The sequence below is a fragment of the Agelaius phoeniceus genome, chromosome 27 (assembly GCF_051311805.1).
Source record: "Agelaius phoeniceus isolate bAgePho1 chromosome 27, bAgePho1.hap1, whole genome shotgun sequence".
Lineage (NCBI taxonomy): Eukaryota > Metazoa > Chordata > Aves > Passeriformes > Icteridae > Agelaius > Agelaius phoeniceus.
Window position 1 is genome coordinate 3932506 of NC_135291.1, and position 13969 is coordinate 3946474.

A 13969-nucleotide genomic window follows, 5' to 3' on the forward strand; every position below is an offset into this window, starting at 1 on the left:
TACCAGGATGAGAGAGGGTCACGGTGTCACCCTGTCCCTGTCCCCATTCCACAGCATGGACCTGGCTGGATCCCCTTGGGAGAGGGAGCTGCTCCAGAATCCTACCTGACCCCACCCCAATCCTGCTCCATCCATCTATCCCACTTGATCCTGCCCCAGTCCTGTCCCAGTCCTGCTCCATCAATCCCACCTGATCCTGCTCCATCCATTCTACCCTATCCTGCACTGGAATCCCTCCCTGATCCCACTCCATCACTCCTGCCCCAATCCTGCTCCATCCATCCCTTCTGATACTGCTCCAGAATCCAGCTCCAATCCCACTTTACAATTCCACCTGATCCCACTCTAGACCCCTGCCCTGATCCAAAATCCCTCCCCAATCCCAGTCTGTCCATCCTGCCCCAATCTCCCTCTGGAATCCCACCCTGATCCCATGCTGTATCTGCAGTGGAGCCATTCATTCCCATGTCTTTTCCTGCAGAGAGAGAAGATCCATGAGATTCCAGCATGGATCACACACTGGGATTAACCCCAGGATCCATCCTGGGATCCGCACAGAGGGGATCCAGAGCTGGATCCGCCATTGGAACTCACCGGCTGCTGGGTTGTATCCATTCCTGTCCCTCCTCCCTGTGGAAACAAAGTGGGATCAGCATCGGTGGCACAGGATTCCCAGAACGGTGCTGGGTGGATCCGTGTCCCTTCCCGACCCCCATCCCGTGTGTTACCAGATTGGAGCTTCCAGACACTGAATCTGATGAGGACAACGATGAGGATGAGGATGGCAGCGATGACAGACACAGCGACCACCACGGAGAGATGGGATAGTGAGGAGGGGGAGGGGAATCCCCATTTAGGAATTCCAAATTCCCAATCCCCACATTCCCAGCCTCACCCCAAGCGAAGATCCCGGGCTCTGGCATTCCGGGATGCTCCACCCTGCACCGGTACTGCTCCCGCTCCTCCGGCAGCGCCTCGATCCTGGCCCAGGTGTGGAAGGTGCCGTCGCTGTTGGGAACGATCCCGCCCCACTCCGTCTCCTGATCCAAGGTTTCACCCCCCTTCATCCAGCTGACTGCGATGGTGTTGGGGTAGAATCCGTACACGTGGCAGGACAGGATCAGCGTCCTGTGTTCCTCTCTTCCGGACACATGGACATCAGGGGGCTCTGGAATGGGATAATGGTGAGGGACATCCATGGAATGGTGAGGGACATCCCATTGGAACGGGACTGGGGTGAGTTCTACCTATGGAATTCCCACTGGAATAGGATGAGAGTGACATCTGCCCATGGAATTCCCAGTGGAATGGGATTGGGGTGAGATCTGACCATGGAATTCACACTGCAATGGGATTGGGATGAGATCTGACCATAGAATTCCCACTGGAAATACTGTGTTCCCAAGTCCTCCATTCCCAAATCCCTCACAGGAATTCTGCTCCCACCTTTGCGCTCCAGCTCCTTCTGCCCATATCTGATGTGCCTCTGGAGCCATTTTGGGCAGATGTGGTTCAGATAATTTGTCCACATCTCAACCCCGTTCAATTCCTGTTCCCAGCGTCTCCTGGTGATCTCAGCAGCGCTGTCGGCCGGCACGAATCTCCTGAATCCCAGGTCAAAGGAGATATGATCCCGCCCATTGTAGCCAATCTGGTGGGATCCACGGACACTCCCATCGGACAGGAAGTCACAGCCATAAACTGTCAACCTTGTGTGGAGACCTCAACCTTGTGTGGAGACCTGGGGGGATTGTACCCACAGAGACCCCTGGAACTGTGTCCCAGCCCCACAGAGCCCCATTCCAGCCCTTTGGAGCCGCAGAGTCTGATGGAGACCCACAGAGCCTCATCCCAGCCCCTTGGAGCCCCATGGATCCACATCCCAACCCCATGGAAGTCAACCCAACAGATCCCATCCCAGCCCCACAGATCCCAGCCCCATGGATCCAATCCCAGCCCCATGGATCACAAGATATTCCATCCCAGTCTAATGGATCCCCATTGCAGCCCCTTGGAGCCCTATGAATCCACATCTGACACCTATAGATCCCATCCCAGCCCCATGGATGCTCACCCCAGCCCTACAGACCCCACTCCAGCCCCACAGATCCCATCCCAGCCCCACGGATCCCCATCCTAACCCCACGGATCCCCATCTCAGCCCTACAGTTCTTATCCTAGCCCCACAGATCCCATCCCAGCCCTACAGTTCCCATTCCAGCCCCATAGATCCCATTCCAGCCCTATGGATCACAAGCTATCCTATCTCAGTCTAATGGATCTCCATTTTCAGCCCCTTGGAGCCCTTTGAATCCACATCCAAGATCTACAGATCCCATCCCAGCCCCATAGATCTGTACCCAAGTCCCACAGATCCCATCCCAGCCCCACAGATCCCATCCCAGCCCCATGGATTCATATCCCAGCCCCATGGATCCCATCCCAGCTCAACAGATCCCATCCCAGCCCCATGGATCCATATCCCAACCCATGGATCACAAAATATCCCATCACAGCTTAATGGATCCCCACTTCAGTCCCTTGGAGTCCTGTGAATCCACATTGGGGATCTACAGTTCCCATCCCAGCCCCACGAATCCACATCCCACCCCCATGGATTCCAACCCAAGTGCACAGATCCCATCCCAGCTCCATGAATGACAAGCTATCCCATCCCAGTCTAATGGATCCCCATCTCAGCCCCATCGATCCCCATCTCAGCCCTACAGTTCCCATTCCAGCCCCACAGATCCCATCCCAATGCCATGGATCCCAACCCAGCCCCATGGATCTCATCCCAGCCCCATGGATCCATATCCCAACCCATGGATCACAAAATATCCCATTCCAACCTAATAGATCCCCATTTCAGCCACTTAGAGCCCTGTGAATCCACATCTGAGACCTATAGATCCCATTCCAGCCCTATGGATCCAATCCCCAGCCCTACAGTTCCCATTCAAGCCCCAGAGATCCCATCCCAGCCCCATGGATCCCAGCCCTACAGATCCCATTCCAGCCCTATGGATCCCCATTCCAGTCCCACAGCTCCCCTCACTCATCGCCGCTCTGGTTGTACCGCTCACGCAGTATCTTCAGGTTCCTGACATCACTGTGCTGGTTCCTCACATTGGTCTGGGTCCCCATATCCAATATTCTGGCTTGACTCCATCCTTTATCCACTGCATCAGCGGCTCCACCCGGCCCCGCTCGCTGTCGTAGCGCACGAAGGGGATCCCATCCAGGTACCCAATATCCATGAACTGGGGGATCCCCAGGCTGGGCTCTGACACCACCACGTGCAGGTAACGCAGGGAGTGGAGAACTGGGGGGACACAGAGATTTGGGGGGATTGAGGAGATCATGGATCAATGAAAGGGGAACTGGGAGAGCTGGGAAGGGGTTTGGGGATCCTGGGGCCAAGGAAAGGGTGTGCAGGGTGGGAGAGGTGGGATGGACAGGAAAAGGCCTGCAGGGGGTCCTGGTGTCCAGGAATGGGGGCTCAGGGGGTTCCAGGGTTATGGAAAGGGGGAGAGGAGGGACTGGGAAAGTGGCATGGGGGTTCCAGGGGATGCATGTGCCCAGGAAAGGGGATCCAGGGGTCCCCAGTGCCAAGGAATGAGGGGTCACAGGGTGGGGAGACCTGGGAATAGGAATCTGGGGGTCCTTGATGCAGAGAAATGGGGGGGGCTGGGGACTGAGAAAAGAAGGAATGGAAGTCCAGGGGTCTCAGGATCAAGGAAAAGAGGGGTCTGGGGACTGGGGAAGGCAGGATGGATGGGAAAGGGGTTGCAGGGGGGAATTGGTACTGGATAAGGGGGTGCAGGGGGGTCCCAGTGCCCAGAACTGAAAATTCAGGGGGGTCCTGGGGCCCAGAATCCCCCAGGGACCCTCCTGGACATCCTGAGACACCTCCCCCCACAGGACGAGCAGGTCCCGGTGCCGGGGAAGAGGGTACAGGGGGGTCTCGGTGCCCGGACATGGGCGCCCAGGAATGGGGGCTCAGTGGATTCTGATGCCTGGGAATGGCGGTTCGGGAGGGTTTTCCTGTCCAGGAATGGGGTTCAGGGGCTGGCGAAGGGGGTTGAGAGGGGTCAGTAGACTCAAAATTGGGGTACAGGGGGGTTCCCCTGTCCAGGAATGGAAGTCTAGGGCGTTCCCGGTGGCCGGAAATGGAACTTCAGGAGTTTCCCCGTTTCGGGGTTCCCACTCACCTTTGGTCGCGCCCCCCGGGTCCCCCAGGAGCCCCAAGAGCAGCCCCAGAGCCAGCGCTGGAGCCATGGCGCTGCTCCGCTGCGGCCCCGCCCACAGCCCTGGCCCCGCCCCAAGGAAAAGCGGGGGCTGGGGTGTCTGAGATGGGGGAGGGCCAGGAAAGGGGGTGCAGGGGGGCTTTGGTGCCGGATGAGGGGGTGCAGGGGGGTCCCTGTGCCTGAGAATGGAGGGTTTGGGAGGGTTCCAGTCCTGGATATGGGGGTGCACGGGGGTCCTGGTGCAGCAGAATGGGGGGGTCAAGGACTCCCAGTGCTGTATAAGGGGATGCAGTGGGGTCCCGGTGCCCAGAAATGGGGGTTCAGGGGGGTTTCCATGCCCGGGATTTGGGGTTCAGGGGGTTCCAGGCTCCAGATAAGGGGGTGCAGGGGTTATTGGGGCTGGGGAAGGGGGTACAGGGAGGCTCCCAGTGCCCCGAAATGAACGTTCAAGGCGGTCTCTGTGCCCAGGAAGGGGGGTTCGCCTGGAAATGGAAGTTTGGGGGGTCCCCGTGCCCAGGAATTGCTGTTCAGGGGGGTCCCGGTGCCGGAGCAGTCCCCGGTCCCCGGGCGGGTCCCGGTGCCGCAGCTTGGGAGACGCGAAAGTGACCAGGGCAGCGCAGGGAGGGAGAGGGGACAGAGCAAACCCTGGGAATTCCCCTGAACCCCCCCGGGACCTGCCAGGACCCCCCCGCAGGACGCGCAGGGGGTGGAGAACTGGGGGCACGCAGAGATTGGGCGGTCTGGGGGCGTCCAAGGGCTGGGAAGCAGAACCGGGAGAGCCGGGAAGGGTCCAAGGTTCCAGGAAGGGACTGTGAGAGGCGGGCTGGGGGATCCAGGGGGTCCCTGAACCCAGAAAAGGGGTCCAGGAGTCTCCATTGTTCAGGGAAGTGGGGTCTGGGAGCTGGGAAAGGCAGAAAAGGGGGTTCAGGGGGTCCCTGGGTCACGGAAAGGGGGCTCTGGGGCTGGGAGAGGCGGGCGGATCCCGGGGACGCAGCTTGGGTGTGTCACGATCCGTCCTTATGAATGGGTTTCGTGATGGTTCGTGGATTGATCTCAGGGTGCAAAAGAACTGACACGGTACAAGGGGGTTTGCAGTGATAATCAAAACAAATGCACCTTTATTGAAATAACCACAGCAAAAATGCCTTGGGAAGGAATCAGGGGAAAAAGGAAAAAATAAGGGAAAAGAGGGAGGAAAAAGAATGGGTATATAGCTACCAAACGTCAAACTGCCAAGTCCCTCCATGTCCAGCCCATGGAGTTCACCAGGCTGCGTCCAGGGAGATCTCAGAGGCACAGTTCATCTGGACCCCAATTACACTCTTTTTTGATGGGGGAAGGGGGGATGGATTTTGCAACCAAATCAAAGGTAGTTTACTGTATCTTCAGGGGGAAAGAATGGTGTTTGGAAAGGGGTACACACAGTCCATGTTTGGCAGTAGGTGAGAGCCATTGTTTTCGTGGTTGACTGCCTGCACCTGCAACATCCATCTTGCTTTGGGCAGCTTTCCTTCCCCCGCCACTGCACACCTCTCCCGGGTTGGGGTTTCAGTCCCAGTCTCTGGAAGAAGGTGAGAGGGGGCCTTCTCACATGGGGATTTCATGTCTCGGTCTCTTGATGAAGAGGCTTCTTACATCTCGGTTTGTCTGTCATGGTGGTTATGAACGAGCAAGAGGCACCTTCTTTGGGGGGAACCACCCTAAAGCCTAGGAGAAGTTCAGCCAGGCCAAGAGGCGGGGAGAATTCCAGAGCTATTGTGCAAAAGGGCAAAATGCCCTTTGAGCTCAGTGTAGCATATAGCAAATGCACCTGTGAAAACAATAATTGAGCAACACTCTCAGGTCTCAGGCATATGACTTTCCCCTACAGGATCAGAAACTTCAGACAGGAGGGGTCTGTTTTTCAGTGCTCCTCCGCAATGACGATCGTGAGGTGGATGAGGGATATTTCAGACAGACTCTCACACGACCCCGTGACTCACAATTGTCTTGAGGGATCTTTATCAGCAGCGCTCTGGAGTATCATTGATGAGTCTTCAGGACTGGCTGTACGTTGGTAGTATAACCCGGAAAAATAGGGACAGTATGACAGAGAGAAGAAAGAGAGAGAGAGAGAGAAAAAGGAGGAAAAGAAAGGATAGGAAAAAGAGGGGGAAAAGGGAGACAATAAACAAACATAATTAATATTGATTATAACAGTATTATTTTTCATAACAATTTTCAAAATGGTTAATTGTTGCAGTGTGATGTAATACTCTGTTTCAGCTATCCCAGTTCCTCCCTCAGGTGGTGCCAACAACCTCTCCCTTCCCCTTCCCCTTGCCCCCTTGCTAAGTGCTGTCCGTCAATCTTAACATTCCAGCAAGGGCATCATCTGATTGGCAAAGTTCAAAAGATGCTTCTCAGCCCTGGCAACATTGGGCTATCCAGGTGTCACTTGTCCCCTGAGACTTCCCCCCTCCCACCTGGTTGGTGCCATACCTACCCCTTCCCTCCCCCTCTCCCCAGGCTTAAAATACCCAGCGACCACGTGGTTCTGAGTTCTGTTGGAGCTGTTGCAACAGTCAGAGGTCTGTGACTTAGGAATAAAGCTCTGGATCAAAACCTCCAGCAGCGTCTCCTTTTACCTTCACCATCGCCTAAAGTCTTTCCACCAGAGGTAAACCTGAGTTCCTGCTTGCCTGGACTTGTCCCAAGCGCCAGCTTCAATACCCAGTTAGCCAGGGGTGTCTCTGGGGTGAGACCACCACAGCTGCCACCTTTGGTCCAGCAGCAAGGCCAGACGACCCCAGGCACGTTCCATCCGGTAATATTGGGAATTAACTCTAATAGTTAATTAATTAAAATAGTATTATTTTTGTAACAATTTTCAAATGGTTGAAACAAATAACAAATAATCAAAAGCAAAACAATAAACAAATCATAATATAAGCATTAACTTTAAAATTATTTTCTAAAACAATTCACTAAAAATTGAAAGTAATTCTCACAAAATCATAAATGGGAATCCAGGATTGCTCTAAAACACAAATGCTTAATTCATAATTGCCTTGTGTCAATTGACTTGGGGATGTCCACAGTGTAGAGGACATCAGCCAAGTTGTGTGCATTGACTATAGACATCAATCTTGTCAGCCGTTTCATCATCCTCCAATTCATAACAAATGGGACTGATGACAAGATAAAACCAAGCACAATTAGAATCAAAAGGGCATCGATGGGTTGACACACACTGTTCAGGACACCCGTGGCAGTAGGTGACCACCCAAAGAGGGTATCCCACCACCTGTGCTTGGCATCTTTCTTTACCCTCTCCATAACACGGTGTATCTGTCTCACATTATGATGAACAGTCACCAGGGCTTCTGTCCGTTTTTCTTTATCTTTTTGAGGATTTCTACCAAGTCTTGATGGAGCAGCAGTTGTCTTACCAAAGTGAGGTTCATCCTGATAGGAGTAGGCATCAGTTTGTGAATCAGTGTGTAGTTGGATTGCAATGGGTAGTGAGAGGTAACTGGAGCTTCATAAAAGAAATCACATCCTGTAATCTTGGTAAAGTTACAAGCACAAACATTTGAATAATTTTTAGTATCTACTACAATATTCTCTATGAATACAAAATCACAAGCAGTTCTGAAGCATGCACACCTGTTGCCTATATATATAAGGACTGTTTCAGAAGCCTCATTAGGCTGAATTTCAAAATTACAGATATTTTTCTCTGTGTCTGAAAAAATGTCTTGAGCTATGATTGCATTGCTTTCACAGATGAGCCCTTGTTGTTCTCGGACAAGACAAGATTCTAAATTAACATTTTGCCATTTCTCACCCATTTGACGGGCCCATTCCCAATGCTCATAAGGATAGAGAACAGCTCCATCATCATTCAGCCCTAATGCAATCATAGGAAATATCAAACGCACTGAGGCATTACGTATGGTTAACACAAAAGCCATGGCTGTGTTTGTAATGGGATTGTAAGTAAAATTCACCAGGTTCCACCAGGATTGGAATTCTCTTTCAAAATCAGTGGCACTGCCCCAAATTATTTTCCCAATTTCAGTAGGAAAAGTGCCTTCTTCACCTTCTCTTATCATTGAGGCAGCAACTGACTGCATCCACAATTGTGCCTGGATACAGCTGAGAGCCAAAGAAATGTTGTTTTGTGTAGCACCGAGTGCATCAATTACCAATTTGTGGTCATTTACATTTACCTTTTCCCAATTTGTCAAAATGTTTGATAGCAGCCACTGGTGTGTTCCTAAAGCCAATGACTGCAGTGGTTGTTGTAACTTGGTCAAATCTCTAGTTGTAGCAGCCAATTCTATTCATTAATACTTCTGAATCAATACTCTTTAGAATTCCCAATCCTGTTCCCACAACACCGGTTATGTCTCTTAGCGTCCGTCTTTTAAAAGAGTTCCGCTTTTGCAACCAGGTCATCCAACCCTCAAAGGAAGTTTGCAAAAAAGGTGAACAGGCCGGCTGAATTTCTGAGACATTACTTTGCATCAGCAATTTGACTTGTTTAAGAGAACCATGCTGGATTGAACAGCATGGATTTATTGTTGTCCTGTTTTCCTAATTATATCTGGTCCATTTTCAAAAATTCTTGGGCTAAGCATAAGCGGTGGTTGGGCTGGAGTGGTGGTGGTGAAAATTGTAACAAGTTGGGCTATAGCATTTACTATAAACTTAAAATGTAGGCCCTACAGGCCTACATTTTTTGGACCAAAGACAAACCACTTCTATGGTTTGTGCCAATGTAAAATTGTGCCAACAATCCTGTAAGCTTGGGTGCGTACAAGCCTTTTCATGCTTATTTGTTTGATCTGTCAAAACACTGATTGACGTTGCCTTACTTTGGGTAGTTCTGTTAATCATTCAGCATCCCATAGTAATTTTTTCCCCACTATCCCTTGAAGCTGCCAGGTTTTTTGGTTTTCCCATTCCTGCCTAGTGTATATCTGATTTTCATGCGTAACAACAGTTGATAGTTTTAAATCCTTCATATTTCCTGAGGATCCGGAAAAATGAACAAAAGCCTGGGACCAAGGCCATTCAGTATCAAGTTGACTAAGGGTGCTCTCAGTCCTTTCTACCCACTGGGGTGTGACTACTATACTCAATGTGGACTTTGTTATAGCATTTATCTTAAATTTGTAAACCAGGCCTTTTAAACTTTATGGATTTGTCAAGTTATTTTGCCAACAGCGTGTCACATAAGTTGGTTTGGCTAAAGTAAAATTATGCCAGCAAGCAGTAGATTTATTTCTACAATCCTTTGTAATTGCATTGTTGGTTCTGGGGCCTAAAGTGTAGTTACCAACGTACTCCTGCCAGCAGCACAGAGTGAGGGGAATTTGTTTGGTACACTCCCACTTTGTCGTAGGACACAGTTCTGTTGTAGGGATGTGCAAATAGTTTTTTCCATCTGGTGCTAAAAAATTTCCAGCACCTGCAATGGAGGTGGCTTTCTCATAGAGAGATCCTTCCACTTTTCTGCACGCTACCACAATCGACTCACCAATTGTTCCAGTTAGGGCTCTAGTCCAGTCCTTCTGATCCCATCCCCACTCACTTGGGCGATATATCTCAGAGTCATGCAGCACTATAGGCTCTAGGTTCAGGTGGTGACCCTTGGGATATGATTCTAGAACATTAGTGTGATGGATGGTAGCTTCAGACCACGACCACTCAGCAGGATTCTGTCCACAGAATTGTGGTAGGATGCAGAAAAGTATCACCAGTGTTATCATGGTTCAGATGATCCTCATGTCCCTCAGGGTTCTTCTGTAAAAGTAAACACAACAGAATCCTGCCACTAAGGGACAGAAAAAGTTAGAATGATGGAATTATCCAGTGTGTATTTATCCGATGCTCTCTCCCTAGAGCATCAGAGGCTACCCATGCATGTTTATTCAGAGGGGTTTTTAGCACTAGTGGTAGTTCTCCTACAGTAGGGAGGTCCACCAGAACAGGTTGTCCAGGGTAATGTGCTGGAATCTTGAAATCATCTGGTCTCCCTAGAGAGGCAATTATGCTTGGAGCTATGGGGCAAAAAACAGTGATTTTGGGACACCCATTTACCCCCCCATCTGGCATTCACACTTTTCACAGCTTCCCATAACCGAACATCCCAATTTCCCTCCTCTGGTTCCAAAAGTCATTCCAAAAGACCATTGGTCCTTTCCATGATCCCGTTAGCTTGAGGGTAGTAAGGGGTGTGAAAAGTCCATTTAATTCCTTCATTTTTTGCCTAATCCTGTACAATTCTAGCAGTGAAGTGGGACCCATTATCAGATTGAATTTCCTGTGGTTTTGGGAAAATTCCAAACCATCCCTGCAATGCTTTAACAGTATTATCTCCTGTAGGTCTTTTAAAAGCATTGGCCTGGACCATCCCAGATACAATTTCTACTCCTACCAGCTCAAAGTGTTTAACTCCTGACTTCTTAAAGGGGCCAATATAGTCTACCTGCCATGCATCCCATAAGCCTTTACTCTTTCTGAAATGCAGAGGGTCATCTTCCAAAGGATGTCTCTCCAGTCTCCAGTCTGCGATTGCTCACAGGTTGATACGCATGTTTTACACCTTTCCTTGGTGACAGGCCAACGCTGGGCAAGAGCTTCCTTGTACAAATCTTTCACACCTGTGTGCTGTCTTTTTACATGCAGCCATTCTAATAGTTGATCCCAGTCCTCTGTAATTTGTTCCTTTTCAGGGGACTTAGTCTTGCTAAACCAACAGCTTTATTGTTCCGCTCTCCTGCTGGATTTCCATCTGTCTGGTGAAAGGCTGCCCACCCTAACAAAATTTCCTTGGCTTGCGATGTTGAAAATTTCTTGCCACTTTTCCTTTTGCCATACTGGAATTCTGTTAACTTCCCAATCATTTTGCTGCCAAAAAGGAAGCCACTCAGTACATCCTTTATACACAGCATAAAGGAGAGATGCAGACAGGAGAGGTATTCTGTACCTCATGTTGGAAAGCACTCCAAACAGCTCTCAGCTCCCCAAACTGGGCACTGCCTTCTCCCTCGGTAATGATTCATTCACCAGAGGAAATGTGGAGGGCTGCTGCCCTGTATCTCCACACCTTCCCCTCCTGTTTAGCAGAGGCATCAGGGAACCAAGAATTTGCTGATCGTTTGGGGGAGAAAGGAGGGGCTACTTTAATTATAGAGGCAGGTTTGTCATGGCTGCTGCCCAAATTCTCAGTTTCTTGTAGCGCTAAATTTTTTACAGCATTTTCTGTTATTGAGAGAATGTTACAGTAATGTTCAATCTGAGCATACCAGTTTGCAACTGAGGCCCTTTGGGCCACCCTGTTGGGGACGGGGAGGGAGGTCCCAGTAGTGACTGTGTTAATAACTTTGAAAGGGCCTCTCAAGGCAACTGGTTGTTGTCGTGCAATTTTTTCCACTTCAATGAGAGCTAAGCTAACCACAAACAATCCTTTTTCCCAGGTAGTGTATCTTTTCTCAGCATCTTTGAAACCACGGGAATAGAAACCAACAGGACTTGTTGGACCCTCAGGACCCTGCTGCCAAATGTGTACTGACAGCCCTGAGGAGCCAAATCCCCATTCCAGCTGAAAGGGATCTGTGGGATGGACAGGGTCCAGTGCTTGGTGAGCTGTTGCTTCAAAAAACAGCAATTGCAATGCTTCCTCCTGAGAAGGAGTCCAATCCCATTTCACCCCATTTGCTCAGCAAGTCATGAAGGGGCCTAGCAATTATTGAAAGATCTGGAATGTGTTTTCTCCAGAACACTAATAATCCTAGAGCTTGCTGGAGATCTTTCCTGGATTCAGGCATTTTGATCTGATCTAAAGAGGTTAGGATATCAGGTGGAATACATGTCATACCTCCTTTCCAGCAAATTCCCAAAAACTTCACTTCCTGAGAAGACTTCTGAATTTTCTCTGGGGGCATCTGCAAATCAAGACTTTCTAAGTGAGAGATTATTTTCTGCTGATGTTTCCCTACTACCTCTATTTCACACACCCCCCCCCCCCCAGAATGTCATCAATGTATTGATAAACAGCTACGTTGTCAGGTTTGGGTATTTTTTCTAATTCCTGGGCTAAAGTAGGGTGGGCCAAAGTGGGGGAGTGTTTGTAGCCTTGGGGAAGCCTAGTGAAAGTGTATTGCTGTCCTTCCCATGTGAAGGAAAAACGGTCCATATCTTCTGGCTGTATGGGTATCATAAAAAACATGTCTTTGACATCTATAGTTGCCATGACTGAGTGAACTTTTTCTTGAATTGATGTCATTAATTCAGCCAAATTTGGGACTGCTGCTGTAAGAGGGTCTGTGTTGGCATTAAGCCTGCAGAAGTCTACTGTCAGCCTCCACTTCTCATTGGGTTTCCAAACTGGCCACACTGGCAAGTTGAAAAGAGAATGGGTATTGACTATTACTCCTTGGTCTCACAAGTCCTGTATAACCAGTTGATGCCCTCTTTGGCACCAGAAGGTAGAGGGTATTGTTTTACATGAGTAATTTTGCTAGACAGTGAGGAGGATGCAGCTTGGAGCAGTCTAATGTTAAGACGTGGCACGCCAAATGACCACAGGAATCCCTCAGAATCTTCCCACTGCCTCCCAGCAATAACATCCATCCCTAATAAATTGTTTGGAATATCCCCAATTTTGACAACTAATTGATTCTGCTCTCCATGGAGTGTGAGTTTTACTAAGGCCACATTCATAGATTCTGTAGTTCCTAGGGCATTTAAAGCACATCATTGTTTCTTTGTTGGAACAATTCTACACTTCTGGGCTTCCTTTTTGTTAGTGCAGAGATTTGTGCCCCAGTGTCAATCAGAAAGGTTACAAGTGCCTGTTTGAAGCCTGTGATAGCTGTGATCAGTATATCTCCTGATTTATGTTTAGTGAGCATTCTCAGATCCATCCATGCTCCAGCCCTTCGCTCACCTATAAGGGATGGAGAGCCTAGTTTCTCTGGTTCTGTGTTTGCTTTGGCTCACATCCTAAATTCTGAGGGAGAGGCTGGGAGAGGGTTTCTTTTGGCTCACTGGCTGGATTCTGAGAAGGGAGGGGTGCACTGGGTTGAACTGATAAATTCGGTTTCTGATAGTGCCAATTCGTTATTATTTTCTGTAATTTATCAAGGGGCAAACCATCCATCACCTCTCTGGGGACCCCCCTTTTAACTTCCAACAACCACCAATGGTGGTGGTTAGAGATCTGTTTTACCTTCCCTAAATTTTCACCGTGAGGAGCCGTGATAAACCAAACACCGTTTGTTTTTTCTGATTTCTCCTCCAGGGTTTTTACAGGTCCATATCATCTACTGTAATTAATCAAATCTACTGCAACCTCACTCCATGTCCAAACTTTATGGCTAGTGGCAGGTGAATCAGATTGAGAAGCTGGGGGCTGTGAGGGGATGGAGTATGGAGTGAAACCAGGATCAGTAGATCCAGTTTGGTCAGTGGGGTTACCAAGGAATCTATCTAGTCTCTCTATGGGACCCAAGGCCATTATGGTTTTCTGTAAAGTAATTGCTGTAGGTTTAGGAAGCCATCAAATTAAAGGAGTCATAATTTCAGGCTTTACAGGTAATTGCATTGGTGACTGAAAACCAGGAATCAACCTTTTTCATGAATCATTTGCAGGCAGGTGGCTTTGTGGGCGCCTTCCAAAAGCTGGTCGGGGGCACTGACTATAGCTAAAGGGTCTCCCCTTTCCA

At 49.5% G+C, this 13969-nt stretch overlaps 2 protein-coding genes and 1 long non-coding RNA gene across 3 annotated transcripts in view; all 3 read right to left on the reverse strand.

The window, feature by feature from the left end:
* The window catches only part of LOC143691900 (uncharacterized), a 149481-nt gene that overhangs the window by 114596 nt on the left and 20916 nt on the right, over positions 1 to 13969 (reverse strand). The window lies entirely within an intron of this gene.
* On the reverse strand, positions 594 to 764 carry LOC143695995 (uncharacterized). Its single transcript, XR_013185466.1, has 2 exons — positions 729 to 764; positions 594 to 630 (listed from the first exon to the last, which is right to left on the reverse strand). It is a non-coding gene; the product is annotated as an uncharacterized LOC143695995 (long non-coding RNA).
* On the reverse strand, positions 819 to 4311 carry LOC143691888 (class I histocompatibility antigen, F10 alpha chain-like; the record flags this gene model as incomplete). The annotated part of the gene is made up of 5 exons (XM_077191049.1): positions 4215 to 4311; positions 3130 to 3325; positions 3059 to 3069; positions 1447 to 1722; positions 819 to 1168 (listed from the first exon to the last, which is right to left on the reverse strand). Coding segments are annotated over exons 1-5 (900 nt in total), but the record flags the coding sequence as incomplete, so codon positions are not given.